The sequence below is a fragment of the Juglans regia genome, chromosome 3 (assembly GCF_001411555.2).
Source record: "Juglans regia cultivar Chandler chromosome 3, Walnut 2.0, whole genome shotgun sequence".
Lineage (NCBI taxonomy): Eukaryota > Viridiplantae > Streptophyta > Magnoliopsida > Fagales > Juglandaceae > Juglans > Juglans regia.
The window spans coordinates 21,435,182-21,454,248 of record NC_049903.1 but is presented as its reverse complement, the minus strand read 5'-3'; the positions used below and the strand labels follow the sequence as shown (position 1 = coordinate 21,454,248).

Here is a 19,067-nt window from a genome sequence, read left to right as displayed (position 1 = left end):
CCGTCTGTTTTGACCATTAGGTACGCTAATACAAATTTTTATTTTTTAAATATTTTTAAAAAATTAAAAAAATAAATCAATATATTAAAAATTACTTTCTTAATTATTAAATAAAAAATATAATTAAAAAAATTTAAATACACAGACAATCAAAATAAGATGAGAAAATGAGAAGGTAAACTATCATTTTTCCTATATATATTTGATCACATGGATGGAAAAGCTAGCGATGACGTGGGGAATGAGTCCCAAGACTCTCTCACACACACCCACACATTCTCACATCTGATCTCTCTCTCGACGTGCTCTCTGCTGTAGTGCCTGAAGTTGGTGGAAGCCATTATTGTTAGATCACAAAGACATCTGAGCCGGCGATCCATTGATGATCTAAAGAAAACTGTAAAACCAAGTAAGTAAAGGTCAGATCATCCATACTCAAGTACTACTTCTCATCCTTATAATTATCTATATTTGATGGATGTTGTGTGTACGTTCATCTACTGCCGTTTCATCTAATTCCCAGTACAGTTTCTGTGTTTTCATGGCAGTACTGTGAAATTAAAGCTGCCTCTATTGATCATTCTAATGGCATACATACATACATATATCATGATAGGGACCGCGGGAATTCAACGTTGATTTCATATTAATTTACTGGTTATTATATATTTGATCTTTGGTCTGTTTAGTCAGCTCGTTTATGTTTCGGAATACTGCGAGCTCCTGCAGCTCGAATTATTCGTTTCGATAGGTTTTCCATCCTAGAGGGTAGTGGTTCCTGCTGGTAATTAAACGCGCGTAGGTAGCTAATTCTCTGTAGACACAACAGTAATATGATTATGCATACGTACTGTTTGGCTAGAAAATATATATGTGTGGAAAAGAATGAGTAAAATGATCTTAGGTGATGTAGAAACCTGTTACGTATATCTGCATATGGCCACTTTGGGTTTTTATCATTGTTTGTTCTCAGGTGCTATATATAATATTCAATATTATGATGATAAGCTCGTTCTATCAACCATTCTCCTACGCTCTAGAAGGTATAATATCACGTGACATGGTATTTAAGTTTTAGAATGTAAAGTTTTTGTGTTTTTTTTTTTTAAAAAATAAGTAAATCTGAGATCTATATGAAAAAATTATTTTTTAATAATAAACCATTCTTTTTTTCAAATAAAATATGCGGAGTTTACACATTCTAAGACTGTGTTTGGTTCATTGACCGAATTTAGCTCAGTTGAGTTCGGTTCATATTTAGACCTCTTATAATATCCAAACATCCAACTCTTAAATAACTAAACTTATCTTAACTCAAAACTTCTTTACACGTGAGATTCATAATATTTTTCAACTTAATACTTTTTTACATGAGAGACTCATAATATTTTTCAACTTCTCATAAATATATATAATCTCATCTTAACATCCAAACACATATAAACTCATCTTAGGTGAGCTCTATAAAAGTACTCACTCCACTATTTCAACTCACTACTATTCATAGAAAACTCAACTTAGCTTAACATACAAATGCTCCCTAAAATTCATGTATCTAGGGATTACTCTAATTAAAGACTTTTTGCGGTGATTTTATTTTTAACAGACATAAAATCACTGCAAAAAACCTTATTTCTTATAATGTAAGGAGATGTTTGGAAACAATTTCGATCTCATCTCATCTCAGATATCACATTTCATCCTCGACCATTTTATTTCCTTCCCAAATATCATTTAAAAATAAACACTTTCAAACTAATCATTACAACTTTTTCAAACTAATCATTACAAATTTTTCAAACTTTCAAACAAAAAAAAAATAATTTTTTTAAATTTAAAAATAAAAATTATATTATAAAAATATTTAAACTTTATAATATTTTTTATTTAAAATTTCTAATAAATAATTAATTCAAATTATCTTACTACAGTTCAAAAACTATTTTATATATATCTATTCACAAAATTCTAATACCATTCACAATTCCCCGCATCCTAATATTATATACTGATTAATTGATACAATGCCTGCTTCATGGCCGATGCGGAATGACAAGTACTAACGGCAGGTCATTAATCTCTCTCTTCCATTTGTTTATATTCTGAAAAGCGTTATGAGCATGCTGAATTGAAAGAGAGCAAACCCTTATCTTTTCTCTCTCTTTGAACTAATTATATATCTTCTTCGTCTCTCAAATCCCAAAACATCCTTCATTGCTCTCTCATTTCTTCCTCCTCTTCTTCTAATTCTCAGCTCCGATCATTCCCATCTCATTTTCAGTAAAATTTCTTATAATTTAGCTAAAAATTATATTTTTAAAAATATTTTATTAAATTTTACTCATCTTTTAAAAATATCTTATATATCATTCTCTATCATTTCTCTATTCTATTAAAATAATATTTCTCTATTATTTTTTTATTATTTTTTTCTCTCACTTTCATTTACAAACTTAATTATTCAATGCTTTTTTTATGATTTAAACTATTACTCTAGTGAATATTTTAAACAAAAATTTAAATGATTTTTTTGGGGGTATGATAATATTTTTAAAATTATTATTTTTTTAATATTTTAGTAATTATTTAATTTATTTTAAAAATTATTATTTAAAACTATAATAAATATGAGTATGAAAGAAAGTGTTGATGATTGGAAGAATAATTTATTTTATTTATTAGAATAAAATATTAATAAAAGATGATTTAAAGAATGAATAGTAATTTTCTATATTTAGAAAATTACTATTCATCCCCTAAATATTTTCTCTAAAATAGATATTCAGATATAGGAAAGATTTTAACTAAAACAATAAAATAAGCCTCAAATTATAGAAAAAACAGTGTTATGGACCTCGGCTGCGAATGTTCTTACTCGCTCCTCCCATATGCCCCTCATCATATCTTTGTCTATACTTAGACTTTCCTTGTTTTTCAATTTTCCTCTCACCTAGGTAGGCATTATATGCTTGATCCGTTATCCTCCAACCACTTAAACCAAGACTCAAGCCTCCTGGTTCATGATTTCTTTCAGTTTTCTGACCCAACTTTTCATAATTAGAGATAGACACTACAGTAAAATCTACTGTATTTAATGTTAAGGTGATCTACAATATTGTCCATACGTAGCATTAATGTAGCATCTATCTTTTCTTCAAAAGTGTTTAAATTAGAAAATTGTAGAAAATCTAAATCCTAGCTAGCTAGCTAGCTAGCACCATTCCATGATCGTGCTCATGATGATCGGCTACAAGACACACGTCCCAAAAGACTAGCATGCATACATGCATGTGAAGCCCACATGCCGTACTATAAGTAGCGCACGAGTTTTACGTGGAACACGGGGCTAGCTACATTTTCACACCTTTCAGCATGCATGGACGTGTATACAACTTGCCTAAATTCTATGGTACCAAAGACGTACGTTTTCAGATCTAACCCACCCCCTTTGCAGTACTCTCGCTACCATGCATGCATGCATGCATGATATGTGGTTTTCATGAGGATGTGTAGCCATAAATGTCGTCTTTGCCTAGCAATTTAATTGGGTCATCCAATTTTATCCCCTCTTTAATTGGCTCAGCTTGGCTCAGCCAAAAAATATTGACCCAAAACCAACTCTTTTTACCTATCTCTTCTTTAAAAAGAGATTCTTATTCGGACAACGGGACAAGGGATACGGCGTTAGGTCCCGCATACAAGAATAAGACAAACAATATTCAACTACTCTTTTACAATGAGTAGTACACTTCATGTCGGCCACAACCTACCCTTGACATCTCCATTCCCAATAATAGTAGTAGCTTTTATTTATCCAAACTACCAAACACGTGAGCCCACATGCACAGTACCGATCTCTTTTTCCACAAGATCATCATGATCATGAGTCGACCGGTCTTCGTTTCCCTAATAAATCATTAACCCACTCATGCACTACTACATGACAGTACTAAGTAAAAGCGTCACAGCATTAACATTTCGTTTGTTTTGAGAAAATATTTTATCTTATTTAATTATTATAATTTTTTTAATTTTTAATATAAAATAAAATAAATAATTTAATTTTTTTAAATTTTAAAATAAAAATAATATTAAAAAATATATTCTAATAATATTTTATTTAATTTTTTAACTTTAATCTCACCTAATCTCATTTTATCTCATTTTTAAAAACAAACGAGCCCTAAATAACGCGTACAGTCGCAAGAGACATCGATCATCTGCTGCATACAGTTCCCAAACGAAAGTGCAGTTGCATAACTTGAAAAAGATCAGTTGTTCAAGGGAAAAGCTTCTTTATCCAATTAGGTTGATCATTCTAATTGACCGTTGGTCAATTTTTTTTTAAATTTAATTATTAAGAAAATAATTTTAAATATATTAATATATATTTTTTATTTTTTAAAAATATTTAAATATATTAAAAAAATAAAAATAAAAAAATAAAAGAACTTAAACGATACATTCAATGATAAATACTGACCGACAAAGTAGCCTTGCCCGTTGTTTAAACCCAAAACCAGAAAAAAATGGTACCCTAAGTTTATGAAAAATTATTTATATCAATCTATTATTTACATCAATCTCAACATTTAATGTATTGAGTTAAAAATAAAAAATTAAAATTAAAATCATAATATATAGAGAGTGTAGATTGATATATAACATATGTTAAGTTTATAACATGATTCGGGAGCCAACAAGATGGTTTCCAGCGATGTTTCCGCATGTCTCTAACTGTCAGTCAAAACTCAAATTATTACGTACCAGACCGGCTGCTTAAAAGTTAAAACTGACAGTACTTTGAGTCTGATGATCTCCACGTTGTTGCAGACAACAACAGTAATAATTTTAGTTTGATTATGATACTTAATTTTTGTCTCGACGTCTCTTTCTTGCAATTGGAATCTTTGAGTGATCACGGCCATCGAGATGGCCACGTATATATTAGAGCTAACCAGATCGATTGCTTTTCTTTCTTCTGGGCAGTGTTTATATGATAAATTAAATTTAATTGAGTTGAATTTTTTATAAATAATAATAAATTAAAATGTTAGAGTAATTTATATGAAATTTATTTTTGAAAAGTTTATATATGTTTAAATATTAAGATAAATTTAAATATATTTATAGAAAATTGAAAAAAATTATGGATCTCTTATATAAAGAAATACTGAATTGAAAAATATTGTGAATCTCACGTATAAAAATATTTTGAGTTGATATGAGTTTAATAATTTAAGAGTTGAGTATTTAAATATTAAACTAAATTTAAAATTAGACTGAACTGAATTGATCTTAACTGAATTTATCAATCAAACGGGACCTTAAATTTTGGTGGTTGAGACTTATTTCGAGGTGGGGACAAACTTATATGCATGAGATTTCTTCCATATATTTTGTCTCTGAATTTATCGACCTAATCTTGATTTTGAAGGTGAAAAAAGGCTATATATTTTATATTGGGTGGGTGGTAAAGATGGATGCTAGCTATCATGGAGGGTTTAAATTTACTATCTGAACAAAAGAAATGGAAAGGGAAAAGACCCATCAAATTAGTAGACTTCTTGGTTTACTCTAAGATTCGACGAGTACTCTCGAACAATATATATGCTTTGTACCTAAGTGCTAGTTAGGAATACTAAATGCTTCAATTTATTTTATGTAAATTTTTATAAAATTAAATTTATTTTTAATTAAATTACATGATTATACATTCGTTGATTGAAATTATTTTCTTCTATACTATGCAAAAAAGTCACGTTCTGAAATTTTTAATCCATATTCAAAGAGCAAAAAGAAAAAAAAAATAGTTGGATAATAAAACAACAGTAAAAGATGTATAAAAATATCATTATCCTAAAATATAATGTTTGGGTTCGGCATTAACCTAATTTCAAGTCAATATTTCTTGATTTTTTTGATCAAATTAGTTCAATATTTCTAGCTAACTTATCGTTTCCCCCCCTCCTTTTTTTTTGGTTTTAAAGGATTATATATATAGATAGACCAACAAGATGGATGAGAGATTGCTTAGATCAGAAGTACCAAAAGAAACTAGCAATCTTCCAAAGAGGATTTGGGTGGAAAGCAGAAAAATATGGAAGGTAGCGTTTCCTTCCATGATATCTAGGGTTACTCAATTTGGAGTGTTTGTGGTGACACAAGCATTTATAGGACATTTTGGTGAAGTGGATCTTGCGGCTTATGCACTCGTACAAATCATTGCTGTACGATTTGTAAATGGAATATTGGTAAGATTTTTTTTATCTTATTTTTTTATTGAGTGACGTTAGGTAGAAGTTTTAAATAGACAAGTTACATGCAAATTTTTTATAAAAAAAAATAGATCATATTAATAAATAATAATTTTTTTTACATTTTTTTTAAGATGGAGTCTACTCTTTTATAAAGATTTATATGATGCTTGTCTATTTGGAACTTGTACAAATCATTTATTGTCTTTATTATCCTTTATTTAGATCCTACCTTTATGATGTCATGAATTATTTGAACTAGAAAGATTAGAAATCAAATAGTAGCTACACATTTAATCTTATAAATATTAGGACAACAAAAAGTAAAGAAAAAGGATTATTATGCACTAACATAACGATAATATCATAAACAGAGTTCACAATTAATGTCCGTGGCAAGGCGAGTAATTACTAATCAAAGTAGATAAAAAAATCTTATTCGTATCCATTAGCATTTTCAAATTAATACGTGTAAATAACCAATAATATCATATAATCAAATAACCAATACAAAAGTCATATATACATTTTATAGTGAAAGAGAGAGAGAGTATATAAAAATTGTTCATGTCTATATCAGAATGTAATCGGTCGGGTCCTGTTTTGAACAAAATTTAAGATTTAACCGGTATGTATTAGTTTTATATTTTTAAAAATTGATTCCGCAATGGTAGGGCATAAAATATAATTAATATACTAATATATATTAACATACTAATTAATTAAAGTACAATGTAATTAATAAACTAAATGTATACTAATTATTACTAATGTATTATGTATTTATCAAAATGAATATGTTGAAAATTTATCATGCCATAAAATGTTATTAATATATATATATATTTTATGTTTAAAATATATAATCAAATAAAATTTCATGTTTAATATTAAAATTTTATGTTATAAATTATAATAACATTATCTTATATATAATTATAATTTATAAATTATAAAAGTTGAATTGTGATAAAGCAGAGTCAAATTCTCCTTGATACGTCCATGATACGTGCTGCTGCTTTACTTTTCTGTTAGCATCATACCCGTTACGTGCTACCTTCCTTTTCTGTCAGCATAAGATCCGCTTGTATAGCTGTAGGGATATGATTGTTATTTATTTGATTCTTTCCTATTACATAGGAGTTTACTTCTGTACATATTTCGTATATATAATGAAGATTTATCTCCTTATACGGTAAGGAGGATTTCAGCCATTTACCGTGTTTTACAAACATCTTTATGGTATCAGTTTCAAGGTTGTCTTTTCTTCGATTCTGACCATGGCTGCTTCGTCTTCTTCACCTCCTACTCTTCCGCTCAACACAATGGTGCATATGCTCACCATTAAACTGACCTCCTCCAATTATCTATTGTGGAGAAATCAGTTTGTTCCTCTGTTATCTAGTCAAGAACTTTTTGGTTTTTTGGACGGTAGCATCATGGCTCCTTCTCCCATGATTACTGCTGCTGATGGCACCCCAACGTCCAATCCTGCATATACATCTTGGCTGCATACCGATCAGACTCTACTCAGTTTACTCTATTCCTCTCTTACAGAGGAATCTATGAGTGAGGTACTGGGTTTCCGTCACTCCCATGAGGCCTGGCATGCGCTTGAAGTCTCATTTTCGCACCGTTCAAAGTCTCGAGAGCTGCAACTCAAGGATGAACTCCAGCTGATGCAACGTGGTTCTCAGTCCATTGCTGAGTTTTCTCGCTCCTTCAAAGGTCTTTGTGATCAATTGGCTGCTATTGGTCGTCCCATTGACGACACAGATAAAGTCCACTGGTACCTACGCGCATTAGGACCCGACTACAAGATCTTTTCTACCACCATGATGTCACAGCTTCCTCTACCATCCTTTACAGAGATTGTTCCAAAAGCTTTGAGTCATGAAATCTTTGAAAGGTCCGTTTCCCATTCATCTTCCAACTCTGCTTATTTTATGCAGCAGACATCCAAAGTGGTTGGAAATAAGAAAGTGAAGCATCGGTCTTCAGCCTCTCCTACACCGTTTGCCAACTTGAAGTCATCATCCAACTCCTCCGTTCACTGTCAGTTGTGCGACAAAGAGGGTCATTTGGCCAAACGTTGCTGGAATTTTCTGAAGCTCAAGAAGAAGCAATCGGCTAACCTTGTTGAGGCATTTTCTGCCTGCTCGATTCAGGATTTTAATGATGCTGACTGGTTTCCTGATTCTGGTGCAACGTCTCATATGACTAGTGACACCGAGGGTGTAGATCAACCGGCTGCCTATTCTGGTAATGAACGTGTCATGGTTGGCAATGGTCAGTCTTTAACAATCTCTCACACTGGTTCCATTTCTTCTCTTGTTCCGTCTAGTCCTCTTCTTTTATCTAATGTCTTAGTTGTTCCTGGAATTAAGAAAAATCTTATTTCTATTAGTCAACTTACAAAAGACAATAATTGTTGTGTTACCTTCTCTTCCTCTGGTTTTACCATACAGGATCGGGTCACAAGAGTGGTACTGGGAGTCGGAAGATGTGAAAATGGTCTTTACGTGTTGGATCGTCGTCATCATGCCTTCATGTCCATTACTTCTTCACCACGAGCATCTTTTCGTTTATGGCATGCTCGTCTTGGTCATCCACATTATCGTACTGTTGCTTCTCTTTCTAAATTAGGATCTATTTCTTGTAGTAATAAATTGGTGAACAATGATTCTGAATTTTGTGTTGGTTGTAGACTCGACAAAAGCCACCGTTTACCTTTTTCTTTAAATGATGAACGTTGTGCCATGCCTTTTGATCGTTTACACTGTGACCTATGGGGTCCATCACCAGTTTCTTCTTTTACTGGATATAGATACTATGTTGTTTTCATTGATGATTGTACTAGATTCAGTTGGATATTCCCTTTAAAACAAAAATCTGATTTTTTTAATACTTTCATTCTTTTACAACGTTTTATTGAGACACAATTTTCCGCAAAAATCAAATCATTTCAGTGTGATGGTGGAACGGAATTTACCAATAATAAATTTCGCTCTCATCTGCATTCTTGTGGCATTGATCTTCGTCTGGCATGTCCTTACACTCCTAGTCAAAACGGCATTGCCGAACGTAAGCATCGTCATGTCACAGAAACGGGTCTTACTCTTATGTTTCATGCTCATGTGCCGCTCTCCTTATGGGTTGAGGCTTTCTCTACTGCCGTCTTTCTCATTAACCGACTCCCGTCACCGTCTCTTGCTGGCAAAACACCTTATGAGCTCCTGTTTGGTAAGCAACCCGATTACTCTATGCTTCGTACTTTTGGGTGTCTTTGCTTTCCTTATTTGAGAGATTACTCACCTAATAAATTGTCTCCAAAATCTGCTCCTTGTATTTTTTTAGGATACAGTACCCTTCATAAAGGATTTCGGTGCTTAGACCGTAAGACACATCGTGTCTATGTTTCTCGACATGTGCAGTTTCATGAACATATCTTTCCTTATAATGGTGATTCTGTGCAAAATCTGCCATTTAACAGTGACTATATTCATTTTTCTAAGTGTCAGGAATGTGTTTCTAGTTCTACTAATGTTGGTTCTTCAGATTCTTTGCCTTCATCATCTTTTTCGAACTCATCATGTCTACCTTGTAGTGATATTCCACATCTGTCATCACCTTCTTCTCCTGGTTTGCAGGTTCCTCTTGATGAGGAACCTCTCTTGGATTCCGTCGTTCCAGATTCTACCATTCTTTCTCCTGTTTCGTCCTCTCCTCGAGTGACCACTTCCAGCCATCCAATGATTACTAGAGGCAAAGCTGGTATATTCAAACCACGGTTGTATCATGCTATGAATATCTCATCTTCTTCTCAGATTTTTCAGGCTCTTCTTGCTCTCAAAGAGCCACGGGGCTTCAAATCTGCTGCAAAACATCCGGAATGGCTCTCGGCTATGGATGATGAAATTCATGCACTGAAGAAAAATGATACGTGGGTTCTTGTACCTCGTCCTCAGCGTCATAATGTGGTTGGCTGTCGCTGGATTTTCAAAACAAAGCTTCACTCTGATGGGTCTATTGAGCATCATAAGGCACGTCTTGTGGCTCAAGGATTTTCTCAGGTTCACGGTCTTGATTTTGGTGACACCTTCAGCCCTGTGGTGCGTCCTGCTACAGTTAGAATCATTTTATCCTTGGCTGTTACTTCTGGATGGCGATTGCATCAGCTCGATGTTAAAAACGCCTTTCTTCATGGCTTTCTCAACGAAGAGGTGTACATGGAACAACCACCTGGCTACACTGATCCACAGTTTCCTCAGCATGTTTGTCGCCTGAAGCGTGCTCTTTATGGCTTGAAACAAGCTCCTCGAGCTTGGTTTCATCGATTTAGCTCCTTTTTGCTCAAACTTGGCTTTCACTCTAGTCAGGCTGATTCTTCGTTGTTTGTCTATCACTCCTCACTTGGCACTGTTTACTTACTTCTTTATGTTGATGACATGATCATCACTGGAAGTACTCCTTCTCTGGTTCACACTTTTATTACTCGGCTTTCCAACGAGTTCTCCATGAAGGATTTGGGTGATCTTCATTATTTTCTTGGAGTTGAAGTTCAAGCTAATGAGAAGGGCCTTTTTCTCAGTCAAACGAAGTATGCTCTTGATCTCTTGCAACGTGCTTCAATGATTGATGCCAAGCCTATTTCTACACCTTTTGTTGTTGGTCAGCATCTATCAGCCAAAGGGACGCTATTCTCCGATCCTACTTTGTTTCGTTCTCTTGCCGGTGCTCTACAATACCTTACTATCACCAGGCCTGATTTGTCCTTCAGCGTCAATTCCATTTGCCAGTTCATGCATGCTCCCACCGAGGATCATTTTCGTGCTCTCAAGCGTATTTTGCGCTATGTTAAAGGCACTGTTCATCATGGTCTTCAACTTTATAAACAGTCCACTCGTAATCTTCTTGGCTATTCTGATGCAGACTGGGCTGGATGTCCTGATACACGTCGTTCCACTACTGGCTATGCTATTTTTCTTGGTGCTAATTTAATCTCTTGGTCCTCTAAGAAACAAAGCACTGTTGCTCGTTCAAGTGCAGAAGCAGAATATCGCTCCTTAGCTGTTGCTACTGCTGATATTTCATGGATTATTCAATTGCTTCGGGACCTTCGTGTTACACTCTTAGCACCACCTAAAATTCTCTGCGACAATCAAAGTGCAATTTTTATGGCAATCAATCCAGTTACTCGTCCTCGATCCAAACATATTGCGATTGACTACCATTTTGTTCGTGAACTTGTTGATAATGGCACTTTGAAAATTGATTTTGTTCCTTCACATCTACAGCTTGCTGATTCTTTGACCAAAGGAGTTACCAAGCCGCAATTTGTTCTCTTTAGAAGCAAGCTCAGCGTTATCCCTTCTACCACGCTCACCTTGCAGGGGGGTGATAAAGCAGAGTCAAATTCTCCTTGATACGTCCATGATACGTGCTGCTGCTTTACTTTTCTGTTAGCATCATACCCGTTACGTGCTACCTTCCTTTTCTGTCAGCATAAGATCCGCTTGTATAGCTGTAGGGATATGATTGTTATTTATTTGATTCTTTCCTATTACATAGGAGTTTACTTCTGTACATATTTCGTATATATAATGAAGATTTATCTCCTTATACGGTAAGGAGGATTTCAGCCATTTACCGTGTTTTACAAACATCTTTAAATTGTTTATTTAATTTTGTATGAGAATTTGAAAAAATTATAATAATTAGATGAGATTGGTTGAATTGAGAAATTTTATGAAAACAAACGAGATACTTAACAAACAGAAATCTCCATAGTCAATATAATAGCTTAGAATTGAGGACTAAACCCACATGCACGTTCTTTAATAATCCCCAACCATGCTATTTACTCATAAAACATATCAATTTATTCAGCCAAACTTCCACAACCTGATAGACAGATTCATCCATCATTCAAACTAGTTTTCACACTCTGGCAATAATATGTCCAAACCAGATTTTCAAGACTATGCTTTTATACAAATCAAATCCACAAGCATTCCTATCAAACACTAGAATCTATTCAGACCAGAGCATAAACGTGGGGCTAGGATGTATACCCATTGCTTGTTAATAGCTCACGTTGAAACGGACGGTGATGTTGGAACAGCACGGTGGTGCGGCTTTGTCTTTGGGCGTTGTAATGGAGTAGAGAAATCGGCCACCATCAGTAACGGGAAGAAAAATAGAGAGAGAGAGAGATTGGAACCCAGATATATAGACAGAGCAGAGGGAAAGTAGCGTGTCTTACTGAAATGGGAAACCGAGCAGAGAGGAGGAGGGAAGAGAGAGCTTGCGGTGCGACGTGTGACTGGGTTCGGCACGGCAGAATGGCACAAGGTCACGATGGTCTAGTGTGATTGCGGCGTAAGAGAGAAAATAGAGTGCGAGAGAGAGGAAAAAAAAAACAGATGGCAAATAAAAGAGACCGAGAGAGAGGGCAGGGCTTACCGGCGACGTGTTCATGCTGCAGGGTTTGGGTGATCACGACGGCTCAGACGGGTGTAATAAGGGCAAACCGAGGGCTTGAGATACAGAATGATGGAGACATCCTTAAAAAATATAGATGCCCATTAATGAAAATGCATCGCCTTTCTATTTCCAAGTAATAAAAATAAAATGGGACAAAAGTTTTGAATTTAATGTTAATTTTTTGTTCGTAGTTGGGCATGTCAAGTGCCACTGAGACTCTATGCGGGCAAGCGTTTGGAGCGGGGCAATACCACATGCTGGGAATCTACCTGCAAAGGTCATGGATCATCAATATTGCTACTGCAACCATCTTGGCCCCTGTTTTTATCTTCTCAACACCCATCTTTAAGCTACTTGGTGAGGAGGAAGACGTAGCAGAAGTTGCTGGATATATCTCACTTTGGTTTATTCCAGTTCTCTACTATTTTCCCTTTACCTTCAGCACTCAAAAGTATTTACAAGCACAGCTCAAAAACAGCGTTGTCGGATTTCTTTCTACCGGGGCATTTGTTCTTCACATTCTCTTGTCTTGGCTTTTTGTGATCAAACTCGACTTTGGAATCCCTGGTGCAATGGCTTCGATGGCTATCGCATTTTGGTCAGTGGTGATTGGAATGTTCGTATATGTGTTTGGAGGTTGGTGTCCCAACACATGGAGAGGTTTCACAGTAGCCGCTTTTCATGATTTATTACCAATCGTCAAGCTCTCAATCTCTTCAGGTGTAATGCTTTGGTAAGTCTGCTGTTAACTTTAATATATATATATATATATATATATTTATTTGGTTATGTTTATTATTATTATTATAAATTCTAACACTAATATTGTGTCTTAAAAAAGATTGTTAATTCTATATCTCTGTAATTCTACATATTATATAAACGCTTCATAATCGCTTTAAAAAAGAGTAAAATCTATTATTAAAAAAATAATTTTTTCATGTGAGTCTCATATTTTATTCATTTTTTTCAAAGTAATTATGCGGTGATTATATAATTAACGGTTGCAAATATTTTTTTTCATATATAATACTGTTATAGCTAGCTCTCTCATGTCACTCTGGTAGGCAATTCCACGAGTACCTTACACAATTTATTACGTTGGTAGCTTGCATGCATGGGGATTTTGTCTAAATATTCATTTATGGTTTGTTTTGTCACCCTATTCTAATCATCTCCCTATTGTTTTCACACAATATTCCTCGTAGCTTAGAGTTATGGTACAATGCTGTTTTAGTATTACTGGCGGGATATGCGAAGAACTCCACGGTTGCAGTATCCGCCTTTTCCATTTGGTAATTAAGTAATTACTTGCATCGTTTCTCTCTTTTTATTTTTGTTTGATGATCTTATTCGATTTTACTCTACGTACGGCCAAAAACATCCTGAGTTGAACTAATCATGCACCTCGCAGCCTCAATATAGTGGCTTGGGAATTTATGATCTTCTTTGGCTTCTTATCAGCTTCAAGGTATTTGCTTTTATTATGATCTATAATTTTAGTACTTGTTTAATGATTGCTTGCATGTTATATTTAAAACTAACAGATGTTCATTATCATTATCTCCTTTCTATAGTGTCCGGGTTTCAAACGAACTAGGGAGAGGAGATGCTGAAGCTGCAAAATTTTCCATTAAAGTCATTACTAGTACTTCCATATGTCTTGGAGTGCTTGCCTGGATTTTGTGTTCTGTGTTTGAAAGAAAACTCGCTTATTTATTTACAAGTGATGAGGAAGTTGCAGAATCTGTGTTAGATCTATCTGCCCTGCTTGGTATATCTGTGTTTCTCAACAGCATCCAGCCAGTATTGTCAGGCATGTACTGATTTTTCAATATATATGACGTTGCCAATGAAAGTTCAGCTTAGCTACTTATTGCTTATATAATATGCTATGAGTTATGTTTCGCAGGCGTGGCAGTAGGTTCTGGTCGGCAAGGTCTAGTTGCATATATTAACATTGGTAGCTATTTTCTGATTGGGGTGCCAGTAGGAGTTCTTCTTGCATTTGTAGCCGATCTAGAAATAAAAGTAAGAAGTTTTCTTTTCTTTTCTTCCCCATTTAGTGTTTGATCTAGACATTATAATGAGTAACTAATTATTAAGCAACAATTTCCTTGAGATGTTTTTTTCTTATTGGATGGGACTCTGCCAATGCTGCCTCCATCTTAGCTATGACATGATCATTATGCTTTAGAAGTTTGGATTATGCCAAAACTCTTCAATGAGAAGATATATAGATACCATGTGTGTGAAGAAATTTATGGACCTAACTCATTTCATAAAATCGGTTCTTTAAGAGAGGATTGTTAATTCTTTATAAACATGCCAAATACTTTGTCCATAGGCAATGTGAGATTATTCATCAACACTCTCCCTCACGTGCATGCTAGTATTTTTTTTCTGGTCCTTGTCATAAGGTAAGTAGTGTGGACCCTCATTCGTCCTGTGCAGGCTCTGATACCAAGAAGAAATTCTTGGGTCTAACTCATCTCATAAAACCAGTTCTACAAGAGAAGATTGTTTATTCTTTATAAACACGTCCAAGATTTTGTCCACAGACAATGTGAGATTATTCCTCAACAGTGTAGACATTGAACCCAAAACTTGCAAGGAACCCACTCAAATGCTAATGCAATATTGTCAGTTCAAACATGCCCATGTCCTTAATTTTCCTTGATAAAATTTTCAGGGTCTATGGATTGGAATGATCATTGGCATCGTGGTCCAATGCCTCGTGCTCGGCTACATTACTTTTAGAACCGATTGGAATGAACAGGTAAATCAAAATGATCATGAACACACACACACACGCATATATATATATATATATATATATATATATATATATATATATACCATTAGTATCTGCTGCACCAATGTTTTCCAAATAGTAATATGAATTTCATTAGAATGACTATTCATGTTGGTTTTAATTGATACATTTTTTTATAGGTCAAGAAAGCATCGGAACGCCTGAATAGGTGGTTCTTGAATTCTCCCGAAGAATCTAACGCAAATTCTGCTTAGTAAATACCGATTTCTTTTTTCTTAAAGTTCACGTGTTTGATGGATACTAACGTATTAATTAGTAATAACCAGACAAGATTGAACCTACTTGAAGTTGTATGCTTCTTTGGAAGAGAGATGGATTTGATAAAAATCTTAAGATTTCATCGATCCCAGCTATTATTTAAGAGAGAAATGAAAACCCTTTTGATCTTACTTAAAACAATTATTTTCTAAAGCCAAATTAATTCGACTTACGGCCTCCTATAAAAGCAAAGTGGGAAAAAACACGCAAATTAGGCCGTTATGCAATTTAAATGAGATGATATAAGATGTTTTATTGAAAGTTGAATAAAATATTATTATAATATAATTTTTTAATATAATTTTTATTTTGAGATTTAAAAAAAATTAAATTGTTTATTATATTTTATGTGAGAATTTGAGAAAGTTGTAATGATTTTGCCCCGGTTTGGATTGGAAACTATACTTCAACTCATCTCATCTTATCATTACAACTTTTTCAAATTCTCACACAAAATATAATAAATAATTCAACTTTTTCAATTCTCAAAATAATAATAATATTAAAAAATAATATTCTAATAATATTTTATTCAACTCATCTAAAACCATCTTAACTCATCTCTGAATTCAAACAGTATCATATGAGATGAGAGAATATGAGATAGTTTGATTTTTTGTAACCAAACCAGCCGAAGACCTTTTTGGAAGATATTGTCACTATTATTTTGTTATGTACTGTCATTTCTATCAAGAGATCAATGAAGTATCAAATCATATCGCACAATGATCTTTCGAGATATTTTCCATTAATAATTTGGTTGGAAGAGAGGGATGTAGGAAAACTTCTTGATCATGATCACTTCAAATTAAGGAAAATAAATAAGTAATCAGAACTAAAGATAGGTTAATTAAAGCAAAGATCATCCGAACAAAGAAAATGCTACTCTGTATGAATATGAGGCTTTTAGATCTAGATCTTTTATACTATTACATCATCATCTCAAGTGGCTGTGTGCTGGTAATTAATCTCACTCTGGAGACATGCTCAAGTGCAAGATCAGACTCGAACTAAGTTCTTATAGAGTTTGGAAAGTCCTGTAAATAAAAAAAATAAAAAACCTAAAATATAATTAAAATACAGCCAAGGCGCCCCGACTAATCTGATTAAAGGAGAAAATAACACATTTCATCTTGTGTTAGATCAATATATAAGATATGACTTTATTAAAATGATTTACATTGAATCCCATATTAGATGCTACACATTGGAGTTTATCAAATACCATTTCATCTTCCCAAAGCAAGTCTAGAAAGAGAATTCCCGCCAAAGAATCAACTCATCTAAAAATTTCTTATAATTTCATTTCCAATCATCACTCATACACAAAATATTTTTTAATTTTTAATTTTCAACTTTTTCATCTAATCATTACTTAATTATTAAAATTTTTCCAAACTTTTAAACAAAATACAAAAAATAATACAATTTTTTCAAAATTCAAAACAAAAATAATATTCAAAACTATATTCAAACAATTTTTTAATTTTTTAATATTTTAATTCAACATTTTATCTCTCATTTTCCAAAACTCAATAAAAATATCTTAACTCAAATCATTTCCTTACTATTTATAGAATTCTCATTTCATTTCATTACTTAAAAAATGTCCTAAATCTGTTCATGTTGCAATCCAAAAGCATACACCAAGGATAAATTTAATGATTCCAACTACCATCATCCAAATGGCCTCCACTATCACTTAGGTTATAGCCGCAAAAAAGAATCTCAAAGACCTACAAAAGGGTACTATCATAAATTCAAGAAATCAATAGGAATACTCATTAACTGTGGCGCCCTAGTCCCTGCTTAGGATTTTACAAAAACTGAAACGTCGAGATATGCAACAGCAGGAGGGTTACCTGCCCCTCGTACATGATAGATAAAATGCAATGCACATATTGATAGCTAACAATATGTAGTATATCACAGTGAAAAGTCAACTTAAGTCAATTATAAGGAAATATTAATCATGGTACCGAAACGTACTATCCCAATACTTTTGCATAAAACCAAAAGAGTCAACAGTGTTGATATGAGTTTTTAAAGAACTCCCAAAACACGGGATCAAACATTTGAAAACTTAAACAGACGAACTTTGCCCAAAAGTGGTCTCATAATATTATCTTGATCTTCAGTGAGAGTCGGGCCTCACTCGCTTTTCTAAAACCCAGTCATTATCCCTATTGTTGGACCTTCTAAACTTTTCTATGTTTTCAATTATCTCAGTGATTGTTTTATCAATTGATTTGAGATGGTTCAAAATGGAAGGCTTAGGCGAGCCTATAACCATCTTAGGCATAATCCTTTCCGGAGGAAGCATAGTCCTCTTGCATTTCGTCATTTGCGTTGGCTAAACCTGTCACAGCTTCTATCATTCCGAATAAGGAATAATAGTGGGTGAATACAACAGTGAGATATTGAGAAATCTCAGTAAATAAACAAATAATGTGCAACAGATATGATAAGCATATGCAGCAAACTTAACAATGAATGCATGGACATGGACTTGTGCATATGCTCTTGGCCTTTCAAAGACTTTGTATAAAAACATGACTTTCATAACCTTGACTTTTGAAAACATGCTTTCTTCATTTCATACTTGCTCGTAGTATTTCTTGACTTATAACATATCATATCATAACATAACATTGGATACCTTACGACTCCCTTATGCACCATGTGTTCCTCACTAGTTACCGCATCAACCATTAGTCACTTTGACCAAAGTGACTACGTCTTGACTTTCATATACGACAGCTCGCATTTCGCCTTCACCGTAGGTGCACCCACTAGTTTTAGGTGCGATCCCGCTCATGTATCTTTTAGGTACCAGTTGAGATCCGCTGACAGTACTTTATCGACCTAGGAGTATCCCTCCATTTTAAACCCTCCTGAAAAGACAGAGGAGTTCCACTAGAACATTCTCCCGTCCTAGCATTTGGGGTCGTAATAAAAACTTTACTTTTTAAAAAGACTTTTTTTTTTCCTTTCAAAAAGGGTTTTTACAATCCCAATGCATGTGACTTGATAATGGACCTTAGAACTTTCATGAGACACATGAAATACCACAATGCTTCATCATAACCATGAATGTTGAAATGTTCATCATAAAATAAAGCATCCATACATGTAATGCATATGCCGTTACAGTTTGAAAATATTAGAACATGCGAACATGTTCCCTTATAACAATACAAGGCATATGAACCAATCAAAGGCATACATTC

At 33.8% G+C, this 19,067-nt stretch overlaps 1 protein-coding gene across 4 annotated transcripts; it reads left to right on the top strand.

Annotated features, from left to right (window-relative positions):
* The first annotated feature begins 242 nt into the window (after positions 1–242).
* LOC108997704 (protein DETOXIFICATION 25-like) lies at positions 243–15,923 on the top strand. Of its 4 annotated transcripts, XM_035688990.1 has the most exons (9): positions 243–409; positions 5,991–6,254; positions 12,935–13,476; positions 13,952–14,038; positions 14,158–14,214; positions 14,321–14,559; positions 14,656–14,774; positions 15,436–15,522; positions 15,699–15,923. In XM_035688990.1, exons 2-9 carry the CDS (start codon positions 6,018–6,020, stop codon positions 15,771–15,773), a joined length of 1,443 nt encoding a protein of 480 aa, XP_035544883.1. In that variant the 5' UTR covers positions 243–409; positions 5,991–6,017; the 3' UTR covers positions 15,774–15,923. The 4 variants fall into 4 exon arrangements, with proteins under 4 accessions (XP_035544883.1, XP_035544884.1, XP_018829618.1 ...); XM_035688991.1 differs by lacking the exon at positions 5,991–6,254; XM_018974073.2 differs by lacking the exon at positions 13,952–14,038.
* The last annotated feature ends 3,144 nt before the right edge of the window (positions 15,924–19,067 follow it).

What these genes read in the sequence shown, in the direction of transcription:
- LOC108997704 (XM_035688990.1), top strand. Translation starts at nt 6,018, where the DNA reads ATGGATGAGAGATTGCTTAGATCAGAAGTACCAAAAGAAACTAGCAAT. An exon ending in GATTTGTAAATGGAATATTG is followed by an intron (nt 6,255 to 12,934) that starts GTAAGATTTTTT and finishes TTTTGTTCGTAG; the next exon opens with TTGGGCATGTCAAGTGCCAC. An exon ending in GTATCCGCCTTTTCCATTTG is followed by an intron (nt 14,039 to 14,157) that starts GTAATTAAGTAA and finishes TGCACCTCGCAG; the next exon opens with CCTCAATATAGTGGCTTGGG.